We start from the raw sequence: 26,555 nt of genomic DNA on the forward strand, positions 1-26,555 counted from the left end.
TACTGCCATCAGACTCTCCCCTAGTCTTCAATCATTTAAGAAGGGCCTTAAAACCCATCTCTTCAGGAAAGCGTATGGCCTCCCAGAGTAATCTCTCCCTTACATACCTGTCTCTTGCTCTCCTATGGGATAGTGCTTTGCTCTCTCCTCCAGCTCTGCTTCACTCCTACTTGATATTTCCTATCCTAATGTTTCTAATACCCCACCTCCTATAGACTGTAAGCTCATTTGAGCAGGGTCCTCTTCAACCTATTATTCCTGTAAGTTTTCTTGTAATTGTCTTATTTATTGTTACATCCCCCCCTCTCAAAATATTGTAAAGCGCTACGGAATCTGTTGGCGCTATATAAATGGCAATAATAATAATAATAATGTGAGCTGACAGCCTGGCTAACATTGTTATGCTTGGAATAGGTCTTTTTCAGTGTTTCATTTTGCCCTACATTGTGCAAATCATGTAGTGAATAAAGTCCCACATTTCGCAGTACACCTGCTGTTTCAAATCTCTAAACTCCAAGCACAGTCCATTGATATTTAGCTTAGTGTAACAGAAGCAATATTTTATTAATATGTGCAGAGAAAATATAGCACAGACATATTTTTGCATTTTCTTCGCTGAATGCTGAGGACATCACCCAGTCATCTGGAGAGATTCCTGGTACATTTCCCACCTTACGTTATTAACATGCCTTAACTCAAACAATGAGTGGCAGGCAATAAGACGTTATGTTATACAGTGCCTTGCAAAAGTATTCACCCCCCTTGGCAATTTTCGTGTTTTGTTGCCTCACAACCTGGAATTAACATGGATTGTTTGAGGATTTGCATCATTTAATTTACAGAACATGCCCACAACTTGCCCACAACAAGATTTTTTTATTTTATTGTGAAGCAAACAACAAATAGGACAAACAACCGAAAAAGTCAATGTGCATAACTATTCACCTCCCTAAAGTCAATACTTTGTAGAGCCACCTTTTGCGGCAATCACAGCTCCAGGTCGCTTTGGATAAGTCTCTATGAGCTTGCCACATCTTACCAGTGGGATTTTTGCCCATTCCTCCCTGCAGAACTGCTCCAGCTCCTTTACATTGGATGGTTTGCGCTTGGGAACAGCAATCTTTAAGTCTGACCACAGATTTTCTATTGGATTGAGGTCTGGTCTTTGACTAGGCCATTCCAACACATTTACATGTTTCCCCTTAAACCACTCAAGTGTTGCTTTAGCAGTGTGTTTGGGGTCATTGTCCTGCTGGAAGGTGAACCTCCCTCCTAGCCTCAAATCACGCACAGAGTGGTACTGATTTTGCTCAAGAAAATCCCTGTATTTAGTACCATTCATCTTTCCCTCAACTCTGACCAGTTTCCCAGTCCCGAAAACATCCCCACAGCATGATGCTGCCACCACCATGTTTCACTGTGTGGATGGTGTTCTTTGGGTGATGTGATGTGTTGGGTTTGTGCCAGACATAGCATTTTCTTTGATGGCCGAAATGAATACATACGCACATGCCAATTTTCTGTTTTCTATTTCTAAAAAAATCGTTTTATGTATATATTTTTCTAATTTCACTTCACCAAATTAGACTATTGTGTTCTGATCCATCACATAAAATTCAGATTAACAAAACATTGAACTTAAGGCCATAATGTAACAAAATAGGTAAAAAAAAGTCAAGGGGGGTGAATACTTTTGCAAGGCACTGTAATTGCAATTATTTATATAGCGTAACATATACCGCAACTGGAAATAAGAGCAAATAACAGATAAACAAATAAACGTGACAGAACCAAGAGATGAACACAGCCCTATTAAAACAAGTTTACTGTCTAAGAGAAGTTGTATTTATCTCCTAGGAGAAAATTACAATATGAGATGAATAGATCACAAGGGAAAGTTATACATCACATTAAACTTAGACGACTTAGACGCTTTCTCATCTTGATTAGCGCAAATAAAGGAAGCTTTGCATACAACTCGACAAACATTATAGTAGAACGTGTGTTTACTTTATGATGCTGTCATTGAACTATTTTTGGGTTGCAGTCAAAAGCGTTTCTTTGTTTTTGTAATGTCTTGTTTTGTTTAATCTTTCCTTCATACCACAAGCCCAAATGTTTGCATTGATTATTTTATCTGCAGAAAGAGAGCTAAAATGCAATAAGAAAAAATGGTTACACCCTTGGTGGCAAACACAGACTTTAGCATGTCAAACTTTAACTTTTTAATTTGTTAATTTTTAATCTCCGTCATGGTTGTGATAAAAACACAGATGTGTGCTTTCTTATGTACTCAATGGAAAGTCTGCACTCTTACAAGAATATAGTAACAAAACCAAAACAAAACAAAATAAGTCATGACATTTTCTTTTTGTCACTTGGATTAGTTTCATACCCCTAGTCCTTATCCTAAATTCTAGGGATATTGACATGTTATTCACTAAGCAAGCTGCCTTTTTTTAAGACTTTCTTCCCACCTGATACCAACAGGACCACACCAAATGTAAAAGATCTTTGATACATTTTTTTTTTACATTCATGTAATTTGTTTTCTGCTTGTATTATAACAACTCTCTTAAATATAAACAGTCAAAAAAAACATTACTTATGAATGAATATTGTTATTGGTATAATAACAGATACTATGGACTACTATGATCAATAAGTCTTCTAAAGAAAAGTATAGACATGTGCAATTTGTTTAGGGACGAATATGAATTCGGACGAATTTCGGGAAATTCGGACATTCGGGTACTTCCGAATGTCCGAATAGCCGAAGTGCCGAATTACCGAGGTCCCGAAGTTCCGAAATTACCGAATTTACAAAGTGTCGAAGTGCTGAAGTGCCGAAGTTGCCGAAGTTCTGAAGTGCCGAATTGCCAAAGTTCCGAAGTACAGTATTGCCTAAGTACTAATATACTTACCCAGTGGAAGAAGAAGAATGTTACACTGTATAAAATTTTAAATAAAAGGTATACAAACATAGCCAGGATTCAGCTGTAAGCATTTGTAACACTTACAACAATCAAGTAACACACATTCATAAAAAATGTAAGTTACTTAGCCAGTCAATGCAATGACAGGAATGAGGAATAAGTAGATAACTCCCTAATTCCCATGGTATTAGGAAGCTATCTACTAAAAGGCTGAAAGACCTGAATTGGTCTTTCAGCCAAATTTACTAATACTAAGTAAAAGTAAAGATTACTTAGTATTAGTAAATTATGCCCCTGTTCGCTATACCGCGAGTAGGGGCATGTCTATTAAACAGTGAGCCTATGGCTGCTCACTGTAAAAAACAAAGAAACACACACAACCCCCCCCTCCTAACCTGAAGGGGGGACCTGTTGCCCCCCCCCCCCCTGACCTCCACCCCTTAACGGTGGGTGGAGGCCCTAAAGTAAAATAGGGGGGGGACCTATTGTCCTCCCCCGGCCCCCACCCATGAGCGGCGGGTGGGGGCCCTAAAGTAAAGTAATGGGGGGACCTAATGTCCTCCCCCCTGGCCCCCACCCCTGAGCAGTGGGTGGGGGCCCTAAATACTAATTGGAGGGGGACCTAATGTCCTCCCTCCTGGACCCCCCCTCATTCTAATTTAGGGGTAGGGGCCAGGTGGGAGGACATTAGGTCCCTCCCCCAATTCGTTTTTAGGACCCCCTCCCACCGCTCAGGGGTGGGGGCCAGGGGGGAGGACATTAGGACCCCCTTAATTAGTTTTTAGGGGCCCCACCCACCGCTCAGGGGTGGGGGCCAGGGGGAGGACATTCGGTACCCCATTATAATTTAGGGCCCGCACCCACCGCTCAGGGGTGGGGGCCGGGGGGAGGAAAATAGGTCCCCTCCCAATATTTTACTTTAGGGCCCCCACCCGCCACAAAACTGCCTAATTACATAGCCTACAAATAGAAACCCAAGAAATACATTAAGCATCATAAATGATGTCACTTCCAGAATCACACGGCACTGTGATGGACAGGTGTGGCGAACACAGCCACTGTATATTGTCCTTCGTGTATGTATTATGTTATTGCATATGTATGTCTTTAAGAACCAAGTGGGTGTAATGTGGTTCACACAAGTAATCATATTCGTATGCTGGTATTCGTATGCTGCCGGAAAGAAAAGCCGCCAGCCCCTTGCAAATCGTTTCACGAACGGTGAATTTCATCACTGTTCGTGAAACAACCAAACTACCGAAGGGAGACCACACACAGGAGGCCGTGTGGCCCTCATTAAGGATTGCAACAATGTTGCAATCGGTATTTAAGAGGATTCAAGGTGACTGTCGTTCGACTACCGACCACGCGGCGGTCGGCCATTTTGGATCCTTTGTTCGGCCAGCGGTATTTGGTCATCGAGCGCCTGGAACTAAAATCGGCTACTCAATGGCACGAATACCGCTGGACTTCCAAGCCGTTCGGGAGCCCCGGTTCTTCGGTAATGTGATCCCCTAAGCTCAATCGGTAGTTTGAAGCGAACATAAATGTAATGTGTATTTCATGCGGCGTTCGGTAATTTAAGCTGGGATCTGAGCCGTACTTTCACGAAATGTGCACTCTGACTCCAGCTATCTACCAAACGTCCATATGTCTAAATGTAACGAATATTGCCAAAGTTATGGTTTTTAATATAAATTGTTGGTTCTGCTGCACGGAGGGATAATCCACTTAACTGTATATTTTAGTGGGAGTGTCCCTCTCGTCCAGCAGTGCCTGATGGGAGAAATGTGGAGAATGTTATGTCAGTATGGAAACCCCTTGCATGGGGACTTGCACAAATACTGGAACTGTGAATAAAGACCTCAGTTGACTCCCAGCCTATGTGTCGTCTAGTTCTTGGGAGGGGAGGATTACATAACGCTACCTGGATTATTGTATGCTGTACCTGCCTACTTGGATTATTGCCTGTTTTCCTGTCTACCAGCGGAGACCTTGTGGATTATACTACCTCTCCGCTACAACAGGTATCGCTACAACGACAGGGCTTTGTGAATAACTTTGGTGACCTCCAAAAAAAGGGGCATGCAAGGAGAATTCTCATTACAAATATGATCCTACAGTCACTGAATGGGTTTCTTCCTACTATAAAATATTGTTGCAGTTTCTTATATCTTTACAGCTTCTTGTCTTAACCACACCAGATGTTGCTTTTAAATCTTCGTGCATTGTTTTATATTTAATTGGATTCATACGCAATTGTTAAAGGAATGTTTGCCATAGTTTCAAGCCTCATGTAATAAGACACATTTTGTTTCTTGCCTGTGTTTCAGCTGGACAGCTGGCCGGTAACTCGTCAGTAGAGATGTATCGTCAGGTTTTGTTGGCAGGCTGTCGTTGTGTTGAACTGGATTGTTGGAAGGGAAGAACCGCAGAGGAAGAGCCTGTCATTACACATGGATTTACTATGACCACTGAAATATCTTTTAAGGTACATTTCATTTAGAAGTCAATTGCTCCTGATTGCTAATGAATTATTATTATTATTATTATTATTATTTTTGTTCCTACAGTTTGGTTTCTTAACAGGTTTTGGGCTTGCAATTGTCTTGTTCAATATCAATCTGCACATAATGTGGATTCAATGATAGGCATCCAATTTTCCAAGGAAACACTATATTCAGTAGTTAGGGGAAGCAAGTCGGAATGACATAACAATCTACGATACAGCTGCCTCACATATTCTATCCACGTTCCTGTTCATACACAGCCTTTTGCTGCTATTTCTGTAAAAAGAAAAATAAGCAAAATGATTCAGGTTCTAAAGCCCATAATCCACATGAGCCATAAATCCTAATATTAGAATACACACTGCAGCTTGTAAGATATGAATTTGAAAATAAAGTTTCAACACCCAGAGCCATCAGCTCATAAATCTAAAAAAGTTAGGCACGGTACTGATACATTGTCATTATTTGTACACAGGGCATGCTTAACGGACATCTAGCCGAATTCGAAAATTGCTCCCCCTAATTAATATTTAGAGTATTTTTAAAGAAAGTCTGTGCATTGTGACCCATATTTTTACTACAGAGGTAGCTAGCTTTATAGTCAGTTTACGCTGATCATTCTGCTAATTGCTGTGCTACCTGCAAAGCGATACCAAGTCATGAACATTGTACCCCAAGAGGGCTCATTGGCATGCGTTTAGCACCGAAGACTATGTTACCAAAGAGAAGCCCAAGATGCTTTGTCCAGGGGAATGTCTTCTTGGTACCACATTTCAAACTCACAAATTATAGCATAATGGTCTGGTTTTAGTCCACCAATAACCAGGGAAACTTGCAAAACTTGTAAACAGACGTTATGGCCTGAAGACTGAATGAACTAGAGACATCCTGTAGCTGTATACCCGCAGTGAAGAATACTGCTCTGATAGAACATACATATAGAACATAGATAGAAGATAGCATTGTAGAGGGTTAGCTCTCAATGGAAAATGCATGCTTCACAGTAGACATTTCCACTGGGTGCTCCACTTATTATACATCCATAGATAATAACCATCTGTGTTCACCTTCAGATCCAGCATATTACTCAGTAATACATAATTTCACTTGCTTTACCCCTTCACTACCAAGCAATTTGCCCAAAAGAAACTTCCACCTCAAACCATGACTTTTTGGTATACTAGAAGTAATGTGTGGGTGTTTTTGTTATAGTATGCATAAGCCGCACATTAATTAATGGAAACAAAGCAAATCATTTTTCAGACAGTAAAAAAATTAAGTTATTGTTAATAAATAACATTTTTTTAATATGTAACATATGCAACATATTGCCCCCTGTACATTGTATGTTGTCACATTACCATAGCATTACCTATATTTCCCCCACATTGTAGCCACATTGCCTCTTGCCTTACAAACACTGATAAACACACATACTAACACTAACACACAAAGACACACACTGAAATGCACAGCCACACTGACACATGCACTCACATACCTATTTTTACCTCTCTCCCCCTTCCATATACCTTGCCTTTCTGTGCGTGATTTTATATTGAGTCGGTGGAACGTGTGTATTACATGATAGAACACGTATATTGAATGTATATGCAGGATGTTGATTCACTGTTTCAAATTGTACAAAGTTAGAACAGTTCTTTTTCTTTGCTCCCTGTATTTTGAGATGTTGAATACGGGTAACAGCTATTATTTTCCATTTTTTAGCTTGTTTTTAATTCCTCTCAAAGAACAACCCTTAACATACTTTCCATTGATTTATGCCAAATTAAATACTCTTATTTTATACTATTTTATATTGTGCACATTCTCACGCTGTGCAGAAGTAATGTTTTAGCTAAATGTCCTGAATTGTCGACTGTGTAATTAGACAATTACAATGTGAAATATTTTCATAATTTCAGGAAGTTATTGAAGCTATCGCCGAATGCGCCTTTAAGACGTCACCATATCCAATTCTTCTGTCTTTTGAAAACCATGTTGATTCGTAAGTAACTGATTATTATTTTTTTTACAGTTTACTCATGTCTATCAAAGGGTTAAAGTGGAACTGTCACTTCTCTGGAATTTACAAAAAACCTTGATAATTTGTGTTAACCTTTTTTTTTTCCCATGAGATCAAATCCCACATAATCCAGTTCAGACAAGGTAAAGTCGATTTCATTGGTAATGAAGAGAAAGGAGAATCATTGCTTAATTTATCCTCTTTTCTGTAGACTTTCTGTGCATTTCTACATTTTATTTATTTTTTTTGTAAAATATTTAAACACTATATTTAAAATCCTGCAAAGTTTTGCTTTAATAAGTTTTTATTTCTGGTAGCAATATATACATCAGTTTTCAATATACAATGTGCATTATTGTGCTGTTAATCCTGATGAAGAGGCAAGGAATAGACCTATTAATGTAACATGTTAGAACAGTGACGTCCTATGCCTGCTGATACTAAGTATTAACATAGTCACACATGGTACCGAAATCTCCAAGTTTTTTCCAGTGCTCAGGGGGTTTCTCACCAGGGGAATGGTTTCCACTCCAATTCATCTCGTTCTTAAACCAATCCATAGCTAACTGAACAATGAAATATAGGGTTATAATAGGAGAGTTATTTGCAGGTTTATTCCAACATTTCTATTTTAGATACAAGTTTGCGACTTGGTTGTTGACGTCTCACAACTCAACTTTTAGTGAATAAACTTCTTTGTGTGAATGCCATCTGCTACTTTAATTGTATTCTAAAATGGACATGTCCTGTCTTGAGCCATCCTTCCGTTAATCTCTTTTTTTTTCCAATCAATATTTATTGATGTTTTTGTAATGACAAGGAAAACAGATACAATAGGTACAATAGCCATGGATTTCAAAGGTAAGGAAGGTAAGGAAGCAGAAACATAAAGGCACCACGTCCGAGTTAAATCAGAGTCTGGAGCTGATGGTCAATAAAGAGATAAGAGGAGAAGAAATTTCTCAATCCGAACTCGACTTGAATCTATTGAATGCCAAGTTTCTAGGGACGAGGGTGGCTGGGACCTAACATATTGAGGGGAGTAAAGGTGGCAGAGAGGAGGGTTAAGGGAGAAGGAGGCAGTGAAGGGAAGAGAAAATTTTTTTTATTTTTTTATTCTGAATATATTGGAAGATGGTCAGAACGCGGATGCCTGGTGGACTCAAGAAAATGTCAAATTGTTTAGAAATAGTATGTCTACTCGGCAGTGCTGCCAGAGATCTCCTGTAGACTCTTATAATGGTGTTAATAGGGGCTATGGTGCCTAGAGTGCCTCTTTAAAAACAATTAAAAAAAGGGACAAAAACCTATAAAATGGATGCGCAATATTACTTGGTGATTAACAAATCTTTTGTTAAAATGCCACCATCAATCCTCTGCTTTATATATATATACTTTCCAATACTTCCAAGGTGTACAAATATATTGTTAACAGGAGTTTCAAATACCCTGCTTCCAGTGCTATATCAAACATTGAATTAATATAGTTTAATCACTAGAGTGTAAATTCACTAAGTACCGAGTTGTGCTGTATACAACAGACATGAGGCATTTATACAAAATTAGCAGAACATGAATCAAAGTGTTCTATTTAGAAATGAAAGTAGTTTGGGCTATATTTTGCAGATCACAGAGCCTTCAGTTAATGTAACTCCCATTGCGCACTAAACATTAATCTAAATTCCAAGGCTTATCACACATAGAGTTCTGTCTCAGTGGGAGATACAATAAAAAAAAAAGGTCTTGTTGCTTTAGACAGACAAACACATTTCAATAAAGTGACCTTGAAGGTGAACATCTCCATTCACAAATCACTTGCATTTTACATTTTTTACACAATATGACGATCTACCCATTTCCGACTGAAGCAAATAAAACTGCAAAATGCATTTCTACTATTTTTTTATAACCCCTTTTAGGAATGGAAATTAATTGGATGTATTTTATTACATTTAACCAGTTGTAATTTTTTCTGAATAAAAAAAAAGAAATTATAACAATGTACAACAAATAAATTATTACTTTAAATGTCACAGTTACAACTCATATAAAAACATATAACTAGAGTTAACCACATGCACTAATGTATAATTGTCTAATACATTCTCCTACACATTTTCAAATACATCTCTTTGATCACCATTAAAGTGGTTCTGTCACCTTCTGGGATCATTGCATATTTTGGTGTCTGATGGTCTGTGAGAACAAGGGAAGGTTACCTGAAGCTTCCTCTCGCAGCAGCCATCATGTCTACCCAGAGAATCCTCCTTAGCGCATGATGCTTCATCTGCCAGTAGCCATGTTCGCACTGTATTCTTGCGCATGCACAACCATGCAATACTGATGTCTATGGAGCCTCCAAAGACAATATATTTTTCCTTAATGCATTCACTCGTGATGGCTGGGGAAACTGACAAACCCTGACGTCAGTAGCTCCACCATTGGTCAAGTTTTCTTCAGTGAATGGCAAAATACCAAAGCCAAAGTAGACCCTACTGTCTCGTATGATATCTTTTGACTGCATTGGGATTTCTGGGAAATTCCAAAACAGTTAATGTGAATACTTATCTTTGTGGTTTTATCTTCATGAAATACTCATTTATTCTTTTTTTTTTTTTTTTTTTTTGAGTGTGTGAGGGTTTACAGAGGAACTTTAATAGTAAAGATTGCAGGGATCACCAGTTGTGAGACAAACTAAAAAATATTTCAATGCAAAACGAAAAAAACGTTTTGGAAAAAAATCAGAAATCTGTATATTCACCCGAAAATGTTTACCCTACTCTCTGTTGGACATGGGAAGGGATTTTGTGCTCACGAGAATTGCTGTTCTGCTTGAGGCTTTTCTCTTGTGTTCTATCCTTGTCAAGATTCTCACGGGACCGAAAAGTCAACATGTCTTTTTATATATGAAATACTGTGTATACATAGCTTTTCAAGCTTCTATTTTTTTGTACTTGTCATGTTCTGCTATACAAATACACAATGGCACTGCCTGATCAGCAACATTCTATGCAATGTACAAATATGCACATTCTGTGTTTCCATGACAACCATAAACAAACTGCGTGTGAAGGTGGCAGAGTTTTGTAAAATGGCAATATAGTCTGAGGGGGTACAAAAAACGATGTAGTTATACCAGTGCAGTCTACAGAAATGGGTAGAACACTTTGTATTGGAAAAGGAAAGTCAAAATTGCTAAACTGGTTGCATTGCCAGAAAAAAGGCAACATAAAAAAAAATGATGGTTAAGGCGCAAAAAGAACAACACATAGAAAAACTGACAAATTTACTAAATTGTAAAGTTAAAGTGTCAGCTAAGCGGTGCTAAATCTCTCATCTGGTCTGGAATGCAATAATGTAAGTGTTGGAACTTTTCTTAGTAATAATCACTATACCTGGATGGAACCGCTCTCCTTATGCCATGGACTTTTTGGTTCTGTCCAACCACAGTTTTCCACCTGAGGCCCTGGGGTACTTGATCAAACAGACAGAAGTTTCAAAGCCATACCAATTTAGCAGAACAAAGCAAGGGTTTATATAAGCCTGCAGATAGATATTTCGAGACTTTCAGAGGTGTGCATAATTAGGCAATTAGGGGTGTGCATAATTAAGCAAACAGGTTGAAACATTTGCAGAAAAAATGTACTATCGTTATGAAGGGGATTGCTGTCAACATCATAATGAGGTGGTGTGTTCTTTTTGGTGGTACAACATTGGAACGTACCTGGCAGATGGCACATTTTTCTTTTCTTATCTACAGAACTTACTTAAGGCTAAACTGGTCAGAACTGGCTTGAGCTCAGTGAAAGACCACTAAATACATTTTAACCCTTTCAGTAAAACACACATACATACATACACACAGACATACACACAGACACACACATACATACCTTTCACACGCTTACTAGGGTTTTCTACCTTCTTTGTACATTACTTGGCTGTTACCTGCCCCACAAAATAACATGAAGGTCATGTAATATTCCATGTATCACAATATATTATTATTATTATTATTATTATTATTTAGCACCAATATATTCTGCAGTTATTATGCTCTATAGTTATAGAATAGAGATATTTAAATAAAATACTGTTAGAATATTCCTAGAATACTGTTTTACGCCCCCAAAGCAATCACTTGTTTATTTCTGCCATACATCCATCTGTTTTACTCCCCAATGGATCTCCCCTTCTGCTTATTCACGTAACATCTACTTAGCCACAGGGCTGCCAAGGAAAAGTAGGTTACTTCTCTTGATTTCGTTACTCTTGGGAATCTTCTCTCATGTCATTTCAATCATCCTTTCGGCAGAGCAAAGCATGGAAAAGGCAACTGCAGAGACATGGGGCTTAGTAAGGTTCTCACCGTCGTAACACAGTTCTGCCTGCCCATCTGTACTCTCCTAGGAAGTCATTTTAACAGTTACTCATAGCTAGAACTCCCGTTGAGAATTTTGCTGAAACAATTTTCCCCAGCTGCCCAGCACTGCGCCCTGTGTGGTCAGCATAGAACTCTCAACAGCCAAACACATGTCTCCTTATCCCTCAAGCCAAACTGTGTCAGCTTCTATGTCATTCTCACACTCTACTGGGCATGGGGTTGTGGAGCCTGCGGGAGGATGAGCTTTTAAATGCCAGCTATGTGTCTGACATGAAGAAATTAAACGCAGCAACTGGATCTCATGTCTCATAATAATAAGGAATAAAATGTGACCTACTCTGGGGTTTTCTTTAGACATGATCATAGTTGGAAACATTATTGCTTAAAAAAGTCATAAAATAGCTGTTCTTTTTGTCTTTCTTAAATGGACACTCCATGCCGAAACTGACTTTTGTTAGTTAAAGCTTTAAATGTATAATATATATCAATATGCAAGAAAATACATTTACAAAATAAAATAAAAAGGTAGCAAAAAATAAAGTGCCAGCTGTCTCTGCTAATACACAAGTAAGCAGCAGAGAGCACCTCCCAAACCAGAACTAGTTCTATGGGGGTCGGGTCTACTCTCATAGAACTAGCAGGGTCTATGGACATGTTGGTATAGTCCTTAAAATGCACATGTTGCTGTTGTTAACATTTTCTCTTACACTGAGTTTACACTTTCATGAATGCTGCTGCTAGATTGATTTTCCTCTCTAGTCGTTTCTCTCACACCTCACCCCTCTGCCAGTCCTTACATTGGCTTCCTGTATGCTATAGGAGTCAATTCAAGGTACTAACTCACACCTATAAAGATAAAATACATACAATGTAGGAGATGATTCACACTTCTAGAATGGTTCTGTAATATAAAAAGCAATATAGTGTAATATGCTAATACAATTGTATCAATCGAAATGAGCGTCAGGTACTCACAAGCCTAGAGCCAAATTTCTGCATATGGCTCTCATGGATAGCGCTGTGGGACTTTTCAGGATGTCCCTCTCCTATTCCCAGATCACTTATATGATGCTCCGGTTGGGTAATAATCCAGGTTCCACAACTTGACTTGAATTTTTCAGGAGAAAACTTTATTGCTCCCCAATGTGGAGAAAAACATGGATAAAATTAAAATTTCGATAAAATAAATAAAAAATAGAGAAACTGTATATAGTCCTGCCAATTGGCAAAATGTCCAAATGTCCGAAACGCGTTTCGCCCCGTACCAGGGGCTTTTTCAATCGGTGTATGGGCTTCCTTCTCTGTTTGGCGTCTTCTTAATCCCCTTGTGTCTTTTCACTTCCGGGTTCCGGCTATCGCACGTATGGAACGCAACGTGCGTTCCACCGCTGACGGCATGCGTTCCACTTTCAGATGGCGCCGTCGCTATCAACTGACGTCACTGGAACGCATGTCGAGCGTATCGTGCGTTCCATTTCGGAATTAATGGGAATTTAGATAGTTTTAGAGACATAACATAATGGGAATTTAGATAGTTTTAGAGACATAACATAAAAGTGCTCAATTAATAGTAATTTAAATAGCATTAGTAGCATGGCATTAAAGTGCTGGTGTTATTAGCATAGCATAAAAGTGCTGGTGCTATTAATGGGAACCTAAATAGCATTAATAGCATAACAATAAAGTGCTTAATTGAAATGTTGTTGTTGTGCAAAAAGTGATAATAGCCTTTGACTTAGATAATATTAATCACCTTGAAAAAAACATCATATGTTGACATATTAAAGTGCTAGTGTTGTGCCAATGGTGATAACCATTCTTAATCTAAATACTGGTATCTTTAAGGTGCTTATAGTTGTAGGGTATTGTTAACTTTCATTATAATATTAAATGTATATCATGCAAGTATATCAAATACTTTTAAAAGCCTGCTCTATATAGTAGAAGGTTGCAGCATTTTCCTAATATTATTCTATTTTATTCTAGCAAAAAGATGTTTCTTACAAATAGACATTTAGAAGAAATGACAGACCTCAAAGTCTGAATTTAGTCCGTGGGGTATTAGAGTGTTAAAGTTATAGATGAATTTCATTTCTTCTATTCCGATTTTTTTGTTAAAGTCACCTCCCCTCCAATCTTTTTCTACAAGTTTAAGTGGGCAAAAAAATAGGTTCTCAGATTCCTGGTTATGGTGGGTTTTAAAGTGCTTTGATAAACTGTGTGTCTCTAGACCTTTCTTTATGTTGCGCACGTGTTCCGAAATTCTTATGTGCAGGCATCTTATGGTTCTGCCTATGTATAATAGGCCACAGGGGCATTTTATTACATAAATGACTCCTTTTGAGAAGCATGTAAGTTGTTCCTTAATGGTAAATTCCTTATTTATGAAATCTTTAATATCAGTCAGGTGTCTCTTTTTGCTTTTGGTGGTCCTGCACGCCAGGCAGGTCCCACAACCATAGAAACCTTTATTATAGTTTAGAAAATGTTTTATTTTAGCTGCACTGAACAACTCTAGCCCCTCTTATATCTCCTCACAGATCCATAGGTATGTCCCTTCTCGGTCTCTCCGCTCTGCCCGTGACCACCTCCTGTCCGTACGGCCAACTCGCGCTTGCAGGACTTCTCGCGGGCGGCTCCCTTCCTATGGAATAGCCTGCCTACTGCCTTAAGACTCTCCCCTAGTCTTGCATCTTTTAAGAAGTGCCTTAAAACCCATCTCTTTAGGAAAGCTTATGGCCTCCAAGACTAACCCCTACCTCACATACCTGTCTCTCGCCCTCTCCTAAAGGGCAGCTCACCTTATTTGATTGCAAATTCCTGTCCTAATGTGTTTTACACACCACCTCCTATAGAATGTAAGCTCGATTGAGCAGGGTCCTCTTCAACCTATTGTTCCTGTAAGTTTATTTGTAATTGTCCTATTTATAGTTAAATCCCCTCTCATAATATTGTAAAGCGCTACGGAATCTGTTGGCGCTATATAAATGGCAATAATAATAATAATAATTATGATAAATAATAGACTTTATTTATTGTATTTCTGGCTGGATTATTCACTAGAATGTACGTTTTTCGGAATCAAAGGGATTTATAAAATTATAGATTAAAATATAAAAATTAAAAAAAAATAATAATAATTGACTTGGAGAGATTTGCCAATACCGCTATTTTAAGCTAAAATGTGAAATTCACTTTTGATTCCTGTTGTTTCTGATTTTAGTTGTTTTTTTCAGTGAGTTAGACCATTTTCATTTTTAGACATCCAGCCTGATCACCCACTATGAAGATTCATAGATTGTTAGAACATTATGATGTGTTCCTTATTGAATAACAAAGATAGATCAACTATCAAGAAGGGCAATAACCCCAGTATATTAGGAACTCGATGTACAGAAGACAAATCTAGACAGATTTGGCTAGCAGTCCAAGCAGGACCATCTGTATAAATATAATTTATTAAAAACAACATGAAGTTACTATTTTAGAATGATAGTCTGTACTCACTGGTTGATGTTTTCTTGAAAAATACAAATTCCCATGCAGTAAGTAGGCCGCACCACATGTACTGATGTTGATTTCTTACAAGATGTGTTAGTCTCTTACAGCAGTTTTATTGTGAGATAACTCATCTCCCTGCTACCTCATTGTGACATAACACATCTCACTACTACCTCAGTGTGACCTCACACACCTCACTGCCACTTCATTGTGACATAACACATCTCACTACTACCTCAGTGTGACCTCACACATCTCACTGCCACTTCATTGTGACCTCACACATCCCACTGCTACCTCATTGTGACCTCACACATCCCACTGCTACCTCATTGTGACCTCACACATCCCACTGCTACCTCATTGTGAACTCACACATCTCACTGCTACCTCATTGTGAACTCACACATCTCACTGCTACCTCATTGTGACCTCACACATCCCACTGCTACCTCATTGTGACCTCACACATCCCACTGCTACCACATTGTGAACTCACACATCCCACTGCTACCTCATTGTGACCTCACACATCCCACTGCTACCTCATTGTGACCTCACATATCCCACTGCTACCTCATTGTGACCTCACACATCCCACTGCTACCTCATTGTGACCTCACACATCCCACTGCTACCTCATTGTGAACTCACACATCTCACTGCTACCTCATTGTGAACTCACACATCTCACTGCTACCTCATTGTGAACTCACACATCTCACTGCTACCTCATTGTAAACTCACACATCTCACTGCCACCTCATTGTGAACTCACACATCCCACTGCTACCTCATTGTGACCTCACACATCCCACTGCTACCTCATTGTGACCTCACACATCCCACTGCTACCTCATTGTGAACTCACACATCTCACTGCTACCTCATTGTAAACTCACACATCTCACTGCTACCTCATTGTAAACTCACACATCTCACTGCCACCTCATTGTAAACTCACACATCTCACTGCCACCTCATTGTGAACTCACACATCCCACTGCTACCTCATTGTGAACTCACACATCTCACTGCCACTTCATTGTGACCTCACACATCCCACTGCTACCTCATTGTGACCTCACATAGTGTAGCTGGGAAAGCAAAGTTAAAGGAACACTATAGGGTCAGGAACACAACCATGTGTTCCTGACCCTATAGTGCAAAACCTACCATTTAGGTGGCTTTGCCCCCGTTAGCCTCCTTAAAAGGAATTAAAACTCGCTTTATTTCAAGCGCCGAGCGGGTCCGCCAGTGCTGGTTCCGCCCCCTTTGTGACATCATTAGAATTGCTGATTTTTAGCCAATCCAATGCTTTCCCATTGGATAGAATGAGCAAGGGGATGGGGCCAAACGCAGTTTTGGCCAATCAGCACCTCCTCATAGAGATGCATTTAATCAATGCATCTCATTGAGGAAAATTCAGCGTCCCCATGCAGAAGGTGGAGACGCTAAATGGCAGTGATGCCTACTGTGCAGCACAGTGCCAGGAAGCACCTCCAGTGGCCATCTGAGGAGTGGCCACTTGGAGGTGTCCCTAGGGACAATGTAAACACCGCCTTCTCTGAAAAGGCAGTGTTTGCATAAAAATGCCTGAAGGCAGCTATTATACTCACCAGAACGACTACCTTGGGCTGTAGTTGTTCTGGTGAATATAGTGTCCCTTTAAAGAGACAGAAACAAATCTTGATTAATTCAGATATGATCTTATCTCCATTTTCTGATCTATAAGGCAGCCAGTGTTCCAAACAGTTGGCCAGACCAACCTCAACACTATCTTTTCATATAATGATCATTTCATCAAGTTTTGAAAGGAAATATATTCTGTAAAAACGAGGGGAAAAAGCATCCCTACCTCTAGTATACGCCAGGATTCTTCAGCCACATACATACACCTTGGGCTTTGTCTTTATTACCTGAGGATTTCAACGTGTCTTTACAATAATGTTTAAGTGCCCATTGGGAATTAATATTTTTTTTTAAAGATTGAACTTGTATATTATTCTTGCTTGTTCACACTCCATGATATATTTTATATGCAACATAATAAATAAAAAAACAATATAGACCGATATTTCTGGTGCAAAAAGCAAATATTAAGCATCAGTTGAGCCAATATATTACCATAGTATGTATCAAATTAGAGGAGTGTGTCAGGTCTAAATTATCGTAGTGAAGTAGTGTGCTATATCTTTTTCAAATGATTACATATATTTTGTATTTAGATTTTTTTACCTTTGATTTGCAGACCAAAGCAACAAGCAAAGATGGCAGAATACTGCAAGCAAATATTCGGAGATGGGCTCTTAACTGACATTTTGGAAAAGTATCCTGTAAGACAAATCAGTTGGTAACATAGAGTTTTCTATATGAATAGTTTATCTATGTATGGATACTATATAGATATATCATATTCAGGGGGCTTAATATTTGAAGTCCTGTGCCACTAGCCAGACCTTAAAAGTCATTTGCCATTGTAAGCCATAGATCTCTCACAAGGAGTCCTTTTTACTTGTCGAAGCTAAATTTAAGAGCACTAATATATATATTATATATTATCTACATTTTCAAATGTAGAGGTCAAAAAGTTATTACAGCTGTATATATATATATATTTATTTACTTGGAATATTGTACTGATGGCTAGAGTTCCATTTCAGGCTGAACCGCAATTTTGCTGAATCTGGTCCGATTGGGTGTTTGGCCGATTTCCCGAACTCAATGCTGAACATGTTTGGTTTGGTTTGTGATTCTGGATTCTGTGACTCCTTTGGCTCAAAAAAAGAGATGATTAGTGTCTAGGGGACAGTCAGTAAATGCTGATTTTATTCACAGATCAAGTGACCAATAGAGGGAAAAACAGGAGGAGTAGTAAGAGAAAAATAATATTATTTATATATTATATATTTAATAAATAATGCTCTTTCTGGTTTTCCATCTATCGGTTACTTTTTCTTACTTGATCTGTGAACCAAATGCTCCTATCAATGTGTTGCAAGATGTATACATAATATTATATATATATATATATATATATTATGTTATATACATTATGTATATATTTTGCAGTATATTGATTGGCCCATTTTTTTGTTCCTTTTTATTGGGCTTCCGTATCGAAATCTAGGTTGAAAATTCTGTTGAGCCAAAGCATCTGGATAAATTTTAGGTATCCCGTCTACTTTCAGAAAAATAATTCCACAGAGTCGCATTCTCACTGTGTACAAGTCTACTTATTGCACCCGTTGTACAATATAAAGTTTGAAAACGTTTTGGCAGCACAAAGGGGGCTACTCAATATTAGGCAGGGGGTTTTAATGTTGTGGCTGATCACTGTATACAAAACTATGACAATAAAAAAGGTATTATTTGTGGTGAATTGACCGCAAAATTGCCAAATTTAGGGAAAAAACCTAATCCTGGTTGTTATATCACTCGTGAGTGAGAATCAATAATCATATGAATTAACCCATTTAGTGATGGTTGTCCGCATTCACTGCTCTGTGCTTCTTTATTTAGCTAGGATTCCCAGTTACATTTTATTTATACAGATTGCATATGTTTTGAGCAAGCTGTACACCAAGGTAGAATTCACAGGAGAGATCCAATTATGAATCATTCAGTTCCATCGAGATTCATTCATTGATTCCAATGGGTTTTCTACTCACTAGCAAGGAGGTCCCTAAGGGCCATAACCATTCCATGGATGGTCAGAGATCCACCACAGCTTCTTTTGCCTTAATTACTCAATTTCTCCCCTCCTCTTGGTCATTTTTTACCACTTTTCTCTCTTCCCTTGTCTCTTACCCATAACTTTACTAAATTATCTCTATTCCTTGTTCCCCGTTTCCTCCCACACTCGTTCTCTCACAACATAAGGATTAATATATAGAGAAAGTTCTGTCGTACCACTCTCAGTCTGTTACTAAATCTGCTGTTCAATTAATTCATTTAATAAAGTCTGAATCTGAAGTATATTACTCTGAATTCTTTATTGCCAGTGTAGTTTGCCATATTTGTATTCCCATTATTTCCTATTCTCTGTTATATTATATTTATCCTTTTATTTTGTACCATAGCTTGATGCCGGAGTACCTCTTCCAAGCCCAATGGATTTAAAGTATAAAATCCTGGTGAAGAATAAAAAGAAATCAAACAAGTCATCCAACAGGAGTGCAAAGAAGAAGCTTTCGGAACAAGCGTCCACCGCTTGCAGTGACACGTCGAGCGTGTTCGAACCTTCATCTCCTGGAGCAGGTGAGACAATAACCTGAAGTATTATAAGGGGCAATAAAAATAAGGGAGAAGTTGGGATGAGAGGGATAGAGGTTAAACTTTTATTGCGATAACATAATATAGAACTGTTACTTCTTACTTTATTAACAAGATGGAATGAACTACATAAACATTATAACAGCACAAATACATATATATAATCATATATATCTAACAACAGGGGTGCCCAAAAGATAGATCCTCAGATGTTGTAGAACAACAACTCCCAAGATGCTTTGCATGCCTTTAGAATGCTTTAGAATGACAAAGCATGATGGAAGCTGTAGTTTAAAAACATCTGGGGATCTACCTTTTTGGCACCCCCTCTTACAAGATCCATCTCACTTACTCATTCACTAAACAGCAATTTGGAAGCTTTGATAGTTTTAACTTAAATCGTTTTTTTTAAAAGAAACACCTGACTTAGGTAAGAATAATGGGGCTTAAGTTACAGTATATGATCAAACATGTCATAAGCCTGCCACAACGTCAATGTACCCCATTTGTGGCAGGCAATATCCTAACAACCAAATTCCTGCTCTTGGGAGATTAATCCTCTTACTTAGTTATATAGGGCCCTGGAATGAGGTGCATGTGACAGGGAGGAGTGCAGAAATAATAGGCATTTTTTAACATTATTATACATTGCATTAGCCTGCCACAGTGTACCCCACATACGTACGTATGTATCAAGGAAAATGGAAAACACAAGGATTTTCCATATTTATATTTTTCTTATTTATAGCAGCCTGCTTTATCATTGACAATTAGCTGACAATCACGTTGGCTTTTAGGAAACTATTTTTTATGCTTTTTTTGGCATAATATGCAATTGATTCCTATGGCAGCGCAAAATACAATACACATAAAAATCTATGGAGGATTTAATAATCTCGGCAGCATTTATAGTTTGAGCTATACTTTTGCTAGCAAGTTAGTTGCCCAGTATAAAGATTCTATAAAGTGCACGCGCTATTTGCAATCTGTGAGCTTGTTATTTTAACTCTTTAGATCTGTTCAATTCTTCCAGGCTTTTTAAATCAAGAGGCAGGCACTTTATAGATCGCCAATTGTTGTTAATCCACATGTATCAACGTCGCCAGCCAAGGAGCTGTTGTTGAAATGCTATTTGCAGTTATTGTTGAAATGCTATTAGATGCCAATGTGTATTCTAAGTAGTTATTGAATCCTGCAGAGAATCCGGGTTTAATACTTTGTAACAAAACGATTGACACCGTAATAGCTTTCAGTCACTTGTAGATGACTCTATGTTGCTTTCCAAGAATGCTTTTAAAACGTAAGAAGGGCTAAACAGTATGAAAAAAATTATATTCTGGACAAGGGTCCATAAAATGTCACATATTTCACAAATCCGCGAGGCAAATGCCACGCTGATATGGACACATTTTTAATATTGGATATACAAATATTCACTTTGTGATTTATGAAAAATATAAGTATTCTCGAATGCATTTAAATAATGTTGACTTTTTTACAGGCATTTCTAAAACCGATACAAAATCCAAACACAAAGATAAAGCCCCGCGCTTACAGTATCAATACAGTATCAATACAAAGTAAAAACAAAGAGAACGTTACCTGCGCTCTGGCCTAAATCCCCATGTGCATTTAAACAAAATGGAGGCGCTTTAGTTTTATTCCAATGGCCATTTGAATATAAGCTCACCTGCCACATCAAGGCAAGTCTCAATAGGTGAGTCCTACTCTAGCCATTAGATATGCTGATATCAGCCAAGAATCTCCAGTAAGACAGGAAGGGGTATTTTATAAACCCTTTAACATTTAACCCTTTATAGGGCTTCTACACATACAATAAACTTTGCTGGTATCAGACAAAGTGTAAACATCTATAATGAGACAGGAAGGGGTGTTTTATAATCCCTTTCACATTTAACCCTTTATAGGGCTTCTACACATACAATAAACCTTGCTGGTATCAGACAAAGTGTAAACATCTCTAATGAGACAGGAAGGGGTGTTTTATAATCCCTTTCACATTTAACCCTTTATAGGGCTTCTACACATACAATAAACTTTGCTGGTATCAGACAAAGTGTAAACATCTCTAATGAGACAGGAAGGGGTGTTTTATAAACCCTTTCACATTTAACCCTTTATATGGCTTCTACACATACAATAAACTTTGCTGGTATCAGACAAAGTGTAAACATCTCTAATGAGACAGGAAGGGGTGTTTTATAAACCCTTTCACATTTAACCCTTTATAGGGCTTCTACACATACAATAAACTTTGCTGGTATCAGACAAAGTGTAAACATCTCTAATGAGACAGGAAGGGGTGTTTTATAAACCCTTTCACATTTAACTCTTTATAGTGCTTCTACACATACAATAAACTTTGCTGGTATCAGACAAAGTGTAAACATCTATAATGAGACAGGAAGGGGTGTTTTATAAACCCTTTCACATTTAACCTTTTATAGGGCTTCTACACATACAATAAACTTTGCTGGTATCAGACAACGTGTAAACATCTCTAATGAGACATGAAGGGGTGTTTTATAATCCCTTTCACATTTAACCCTTTATAGGGCTTCTACACATACAATAAACCTTGCTGGTATCAGACAAAGTGTAAACATCTCTAATGAGACAGGAAGGGGTGTTTTATAATCCCTTTCACATTTAAACCTTTATAGGGCTTCTACACATACAATAAACTTTGCTGGTATCAGACAAAGTGTAAACATCTCTAATGAGACAGGAAGGGGTGTTTTATAAACCCTTTCACATTTAACTCTTTATAGTGCTTCTACACATACAATAAACTTTGCTGGTATCAGACAAAGTGTAAACATCTCTAATGAGACAGGAAGGGGTGTTTTATAAACCCTTTCACATTTAACCCTTTATAGGGCTTCTACACATACAATAAACTTTGCTGGTATCAGACAAAGTGTAAACATCTCTAATGAGACAGGAAGGGGTGTTTTATAAACCCTTTCACATTTAACTCTTTATAGTGCTTCTACACATACAATAAACTTTGCTGGTATCAGACAAAGTGTAAACATCTATAATGAGACAGGAAGGGGTGTTTTATAAACCCTTTCACATTTAACCCTTTATAGGGCTTCTACACATACAATAAACTTTGCTGGTATCAGACAAAGTGTAAACATCTCTAATGAGACAGGAAGGGGTGTTTTATAAACCCTTTCACATTTAACCCTTTATAGGGCTTCTACACATACAATAAACCTTGCTGGTATCAGACAAAGTGTAAACATCTCTAATGAGACAGGAAGGGGTGTTTTATAATCCCTTTCACATTTAACCCTTTATAGGGCTTCTACACATACAATAAACCTTGCTGGTATCAGACAAAGTGTAAACATCTCTAATGAGACAGGAAGGGGTGTTTTATAAACCCTTTCACATTTAACCCTTTATAGGGCTTCTACACATACAATAAACTTTGCTGGTATCAGACAAAGTGTAAACATCTATAATGAGACAGGAAGGGGTGTTTTATAAACCCTTTCACATTTAACCCTTTATAGGGCTTCTACACATACAATAAACTTTGCTGGTATCAGACAAAGTGTAAACATCTATAAGGAGACAGGAAGGGGTGTTTTATAAACCCTTTCACATTTAACCCTTTATAGGGCTTCTACACATACAATAAACCTTGCTGGTATCAGACAAAGTGTAAACATCTCTAATGAGACAGGAAGGGGTGTTTTATAATCCCTTTCACATTTAACCCTTTATAGGGCTTCTACACATACAATAAACTTTGCTGGTATCAGACAAAGCGTAAACATCTCTAATGAGACAGGAAGGGGTGTTTTATAAACCCTTTCACATTTAACCCTTTATAGGGCTTCTACACATACAATAAACTTTGCTGGTATCAGACAAAGTGTAAACATCTCTAATGAGACAGGAAGGGGTGTTTTATAAACCCTTTCACATTTAACCCTTTATAGGGCTTCTACACATACAATAAACTTTGCTGGTATCAGACAAAGTGTAAACATCTCTAATGAGACAGGAAGGGGTGTTTTATAAACCCTTTCACATTTAACTCTTTATAGTGCTTCTACACATACAATAAACTTTGCTGGTATCAGACAAAGTGTAAACATCTATAATGAGACAGGAAGGGGTGTTTTATAAACCCTTTAACATTTAACCCTTTATAGGGCTTCTACACATACAATAAACTTTGCTGGTATCAGACAAAGTGTAAACATCTCTAATGAGACAGGAAGGGGTGTTTTATAAACCCTTTCACATTTAACCCTTTATAGGGCTTCTACACATACAATAAACCTTGCTGGTATCAGACAAAGTGTAAACATCTCTAATGAGACAGGAAGGGGTGTTTTATAATCCCTTTCACATTTAACCCTTTATAGGGCTTCTACACATACAATAAACCTTGCTGGTATCAGACAAAGTGTAAACATCTCTAATGAGACAGGAAGGGGTGTTTTATAAACCCTTTCACATTTAACCCTTTATAGGGCTTCTACACATACAATAAACTTTGCTGGTATCAGACAAAGTGTAAACATCTATAATGAGACAGGAAGGGGTGTTTTATAAACCCTTTCACATTTAACCCTTTATAGGGCTTCTACACATACAATAAACTTTGCTGGTATCAGACAAAGTGTAAACATCTATAAGGAGACAGGAAGGGGTGTTTTATAAACCCTTTCACATTTAACCCTTTATAGGGCTTCTACACATACAATAAACCTTGCTGGTATCAGACAAAGTGTAAACATCTCTAATGAGACAGGAAGGGGTGTTTTATAATCCCTTTCACATTTAACCCTTTATAGGGCTTCTACACATACAATACACCTTGCTGGTATCAGACAAAGTGTAAACATCTCTAATGAGACAGGAAGGGGTGTTTTATAAACCCTTTCACATTTAACCCTTTATAGGGCTTCTACACATACAATAAACTTTGCTGGTATCAGACAAAGTGTAAACATCTATAATGAGACAGGAAGGGGTGTTTTATAAACCCTTTCACATTTAACCCTTTATAGGGCTTCTACACATTCAATAAACTTTGCTGGTATCAGACAAAGTGTAAACATCTATAATGAGACAGGAAGGGGTGTTTTATAAACCCTTTCACATTTAACCCTTTATAGGGCTTCTACACATACAATAAACCTTGCTGGTATCAGACAAAGTGTAAACATCTCTAATGAGACAGGAAGGGGTGTTTTATAAACCCTTTCACATTTAACCCTTTATAGGGCTTCTACACATACAATACACTTTGCTGGTATCAGACAAAGTGTAAACATCTATAATGAGACAGGAAGGGGTGTTTTATAAACCCTTTCACATTTAACCCTTTATAGGGCTTCTACACATACAATAAACTTTGCTGGTATCAGACAAAGTGTAAACATCTATAATGAGACAGGAAGGGGTGTTTTATAAACCCTTTCACATTTAACCCTTTATAGGGCTTCTACACATACAATAAACTTTGCTGGTATCAGACAAAGTGTAAACATCTATAATGAGACAGGAAGGGGTGTTTTATAAACCCTTTCACATTTAACCCTTTATAGGGCTTCTACACATACAATAAACGTTGCTGGTGTCAGACAAAGTGTAAAACGTCTCTAATGAGACAGGAAGGGGTGTTTTATAAACCCTTTCACATTTAACCCTTTATAGGGCTTCTACACATACAATAAACTTTGCTGGTGTCAGACAAAGTGTAAAACGTCTCTAATGAGACAGAAAGGGGTATTTTATAAACCCTTTCACATTTAACCCTTTATAGGGCTTCTACACATACAATAAACTTTGCTGGTGTCAGACAAAGTGTAAACTTTCTTACATGTTGAGTTTCATGGGAGAGAAGATTAATAGAATTTCTTTGCAATTTTTAGCAGCAGGTTAATCTTAGTTAAAGCCCACTGAAACTATTAAAAGTCCTTTAGCGGCTTATAGTCGGCATACATTTTATATTTCATACTAATTATACATGGTTACTTTGCAAATGTTCTCTATTTTTGTAAAGTGTCTGTATTATGTGTAGAGAACATTTTAAAATGCAAGAGTTTCATCAATCATATATTCACCACCGCCCTATTAATTCATTCCAAGCTTGATTGACAAGTTTGTGTTTGTAAAATGGATTAATAGTGACATGTCCTCTGGTGCTGAGAAAGGCGAGTGGGCAAAGTTTACATAATTTTGGATATGTTCGGAAATTCTACCCAAGTCTAGCCACATTTCATTCAATTTTGTGTAAATCCTATATGATTCCATGCCTTTATCCTCTCTTTTGCAGTTATGAACAATCCAAAAAAACAAAAAAAACTTTTCCTTCTGTTGTGTTAAGATGTCTGTATTAGGTTTCATATTGATAACTCCTAATATTTACGGGGCCCATTCCACCTAGTAGTTACAAAACATTGACTGTTTTTAGTACGTTCTTCGTCTATGTTCCATCCAGGTATGCACCACTACAAAAGCCCATTCTTCTAATCTTTTTTATATTTTAAAAGTAAGGACGAGGGCCTCTTATGTCTGCATAGTATGTATTAACCCCTTAAGGACACATGACGGAACTATTCCATCATGATTCCCTTTTATTCCAGAAGTTGTGTCCTTAAGGGGTTAAGCATGTGGTCATATGGCCACTCTTGATGACAGGTATTGTAATGGTAATAATGGTAATAATTACAATATTTATTGAAATAATTACATTTAATATAAAAACCTCGAATCATAATTGCTCCAGTTTCTAACTTGCAATTGATCAATTACTTAATGGTTTTGAATCTTCATTTTTATACCAGACCATAAAAATGTGCAGCGGTAAAAGGTGACAAGTCACCTCAAACAATGGTAAAACGAACAACAAATGAAATTCAACTGGA

At 37.8% G+C, this 26,555-nt stretch overlaps 1 protein-coding gene across 2 annotated transcripts in view; it reads left to right on the forward strand.

The window, feature by feature from the left end:
- PLCB1 (phospholipase C beta 1) overlaps positions 1-26,555 on the forward strand; it is a 739,173-nt gene that overhangs the window by 511,297 nt on the left and 201,321 nt on the right. For both annotated transcript variants that reach the window (XM_063444005.1, XM_063444006.1), the window contains exons 11-14: positions 5,270-5,427; positions 7,372-7,454; positions 17,609-17,693; positions 19,440-19,617. In XM_063444005.1, coding sequence (XP_063300075.1) covers positions 5,270-5,427; positions 7,372-7,454; positions 17,609-17,693; positions 19,440-19,617 — 504 coding nt within the window. The remainder of the gene's footprint in view (positions 1-5,269; positions 5,428-7,371; positions 7,455-17,608; positions 17,694-19,439; positions 19,618-26,555) is intronic.

The sequence above is a fragment of the Pelobates fuscus genome, chromosome 2 (genome assembly GCF_036172605.1).
Source record: "Pelobates fuscus isolate aPelFus1 chromosome 2, aPelFus1.pri, whole genome shotgun sequence".
Classification (NCBI taxonomy): domain Eukaryota; kingdom Metazoa; phylum Chordata; class Amphibia; order Anura; family Pelobatidae; genus Pelobates; species Pelobates fuscus.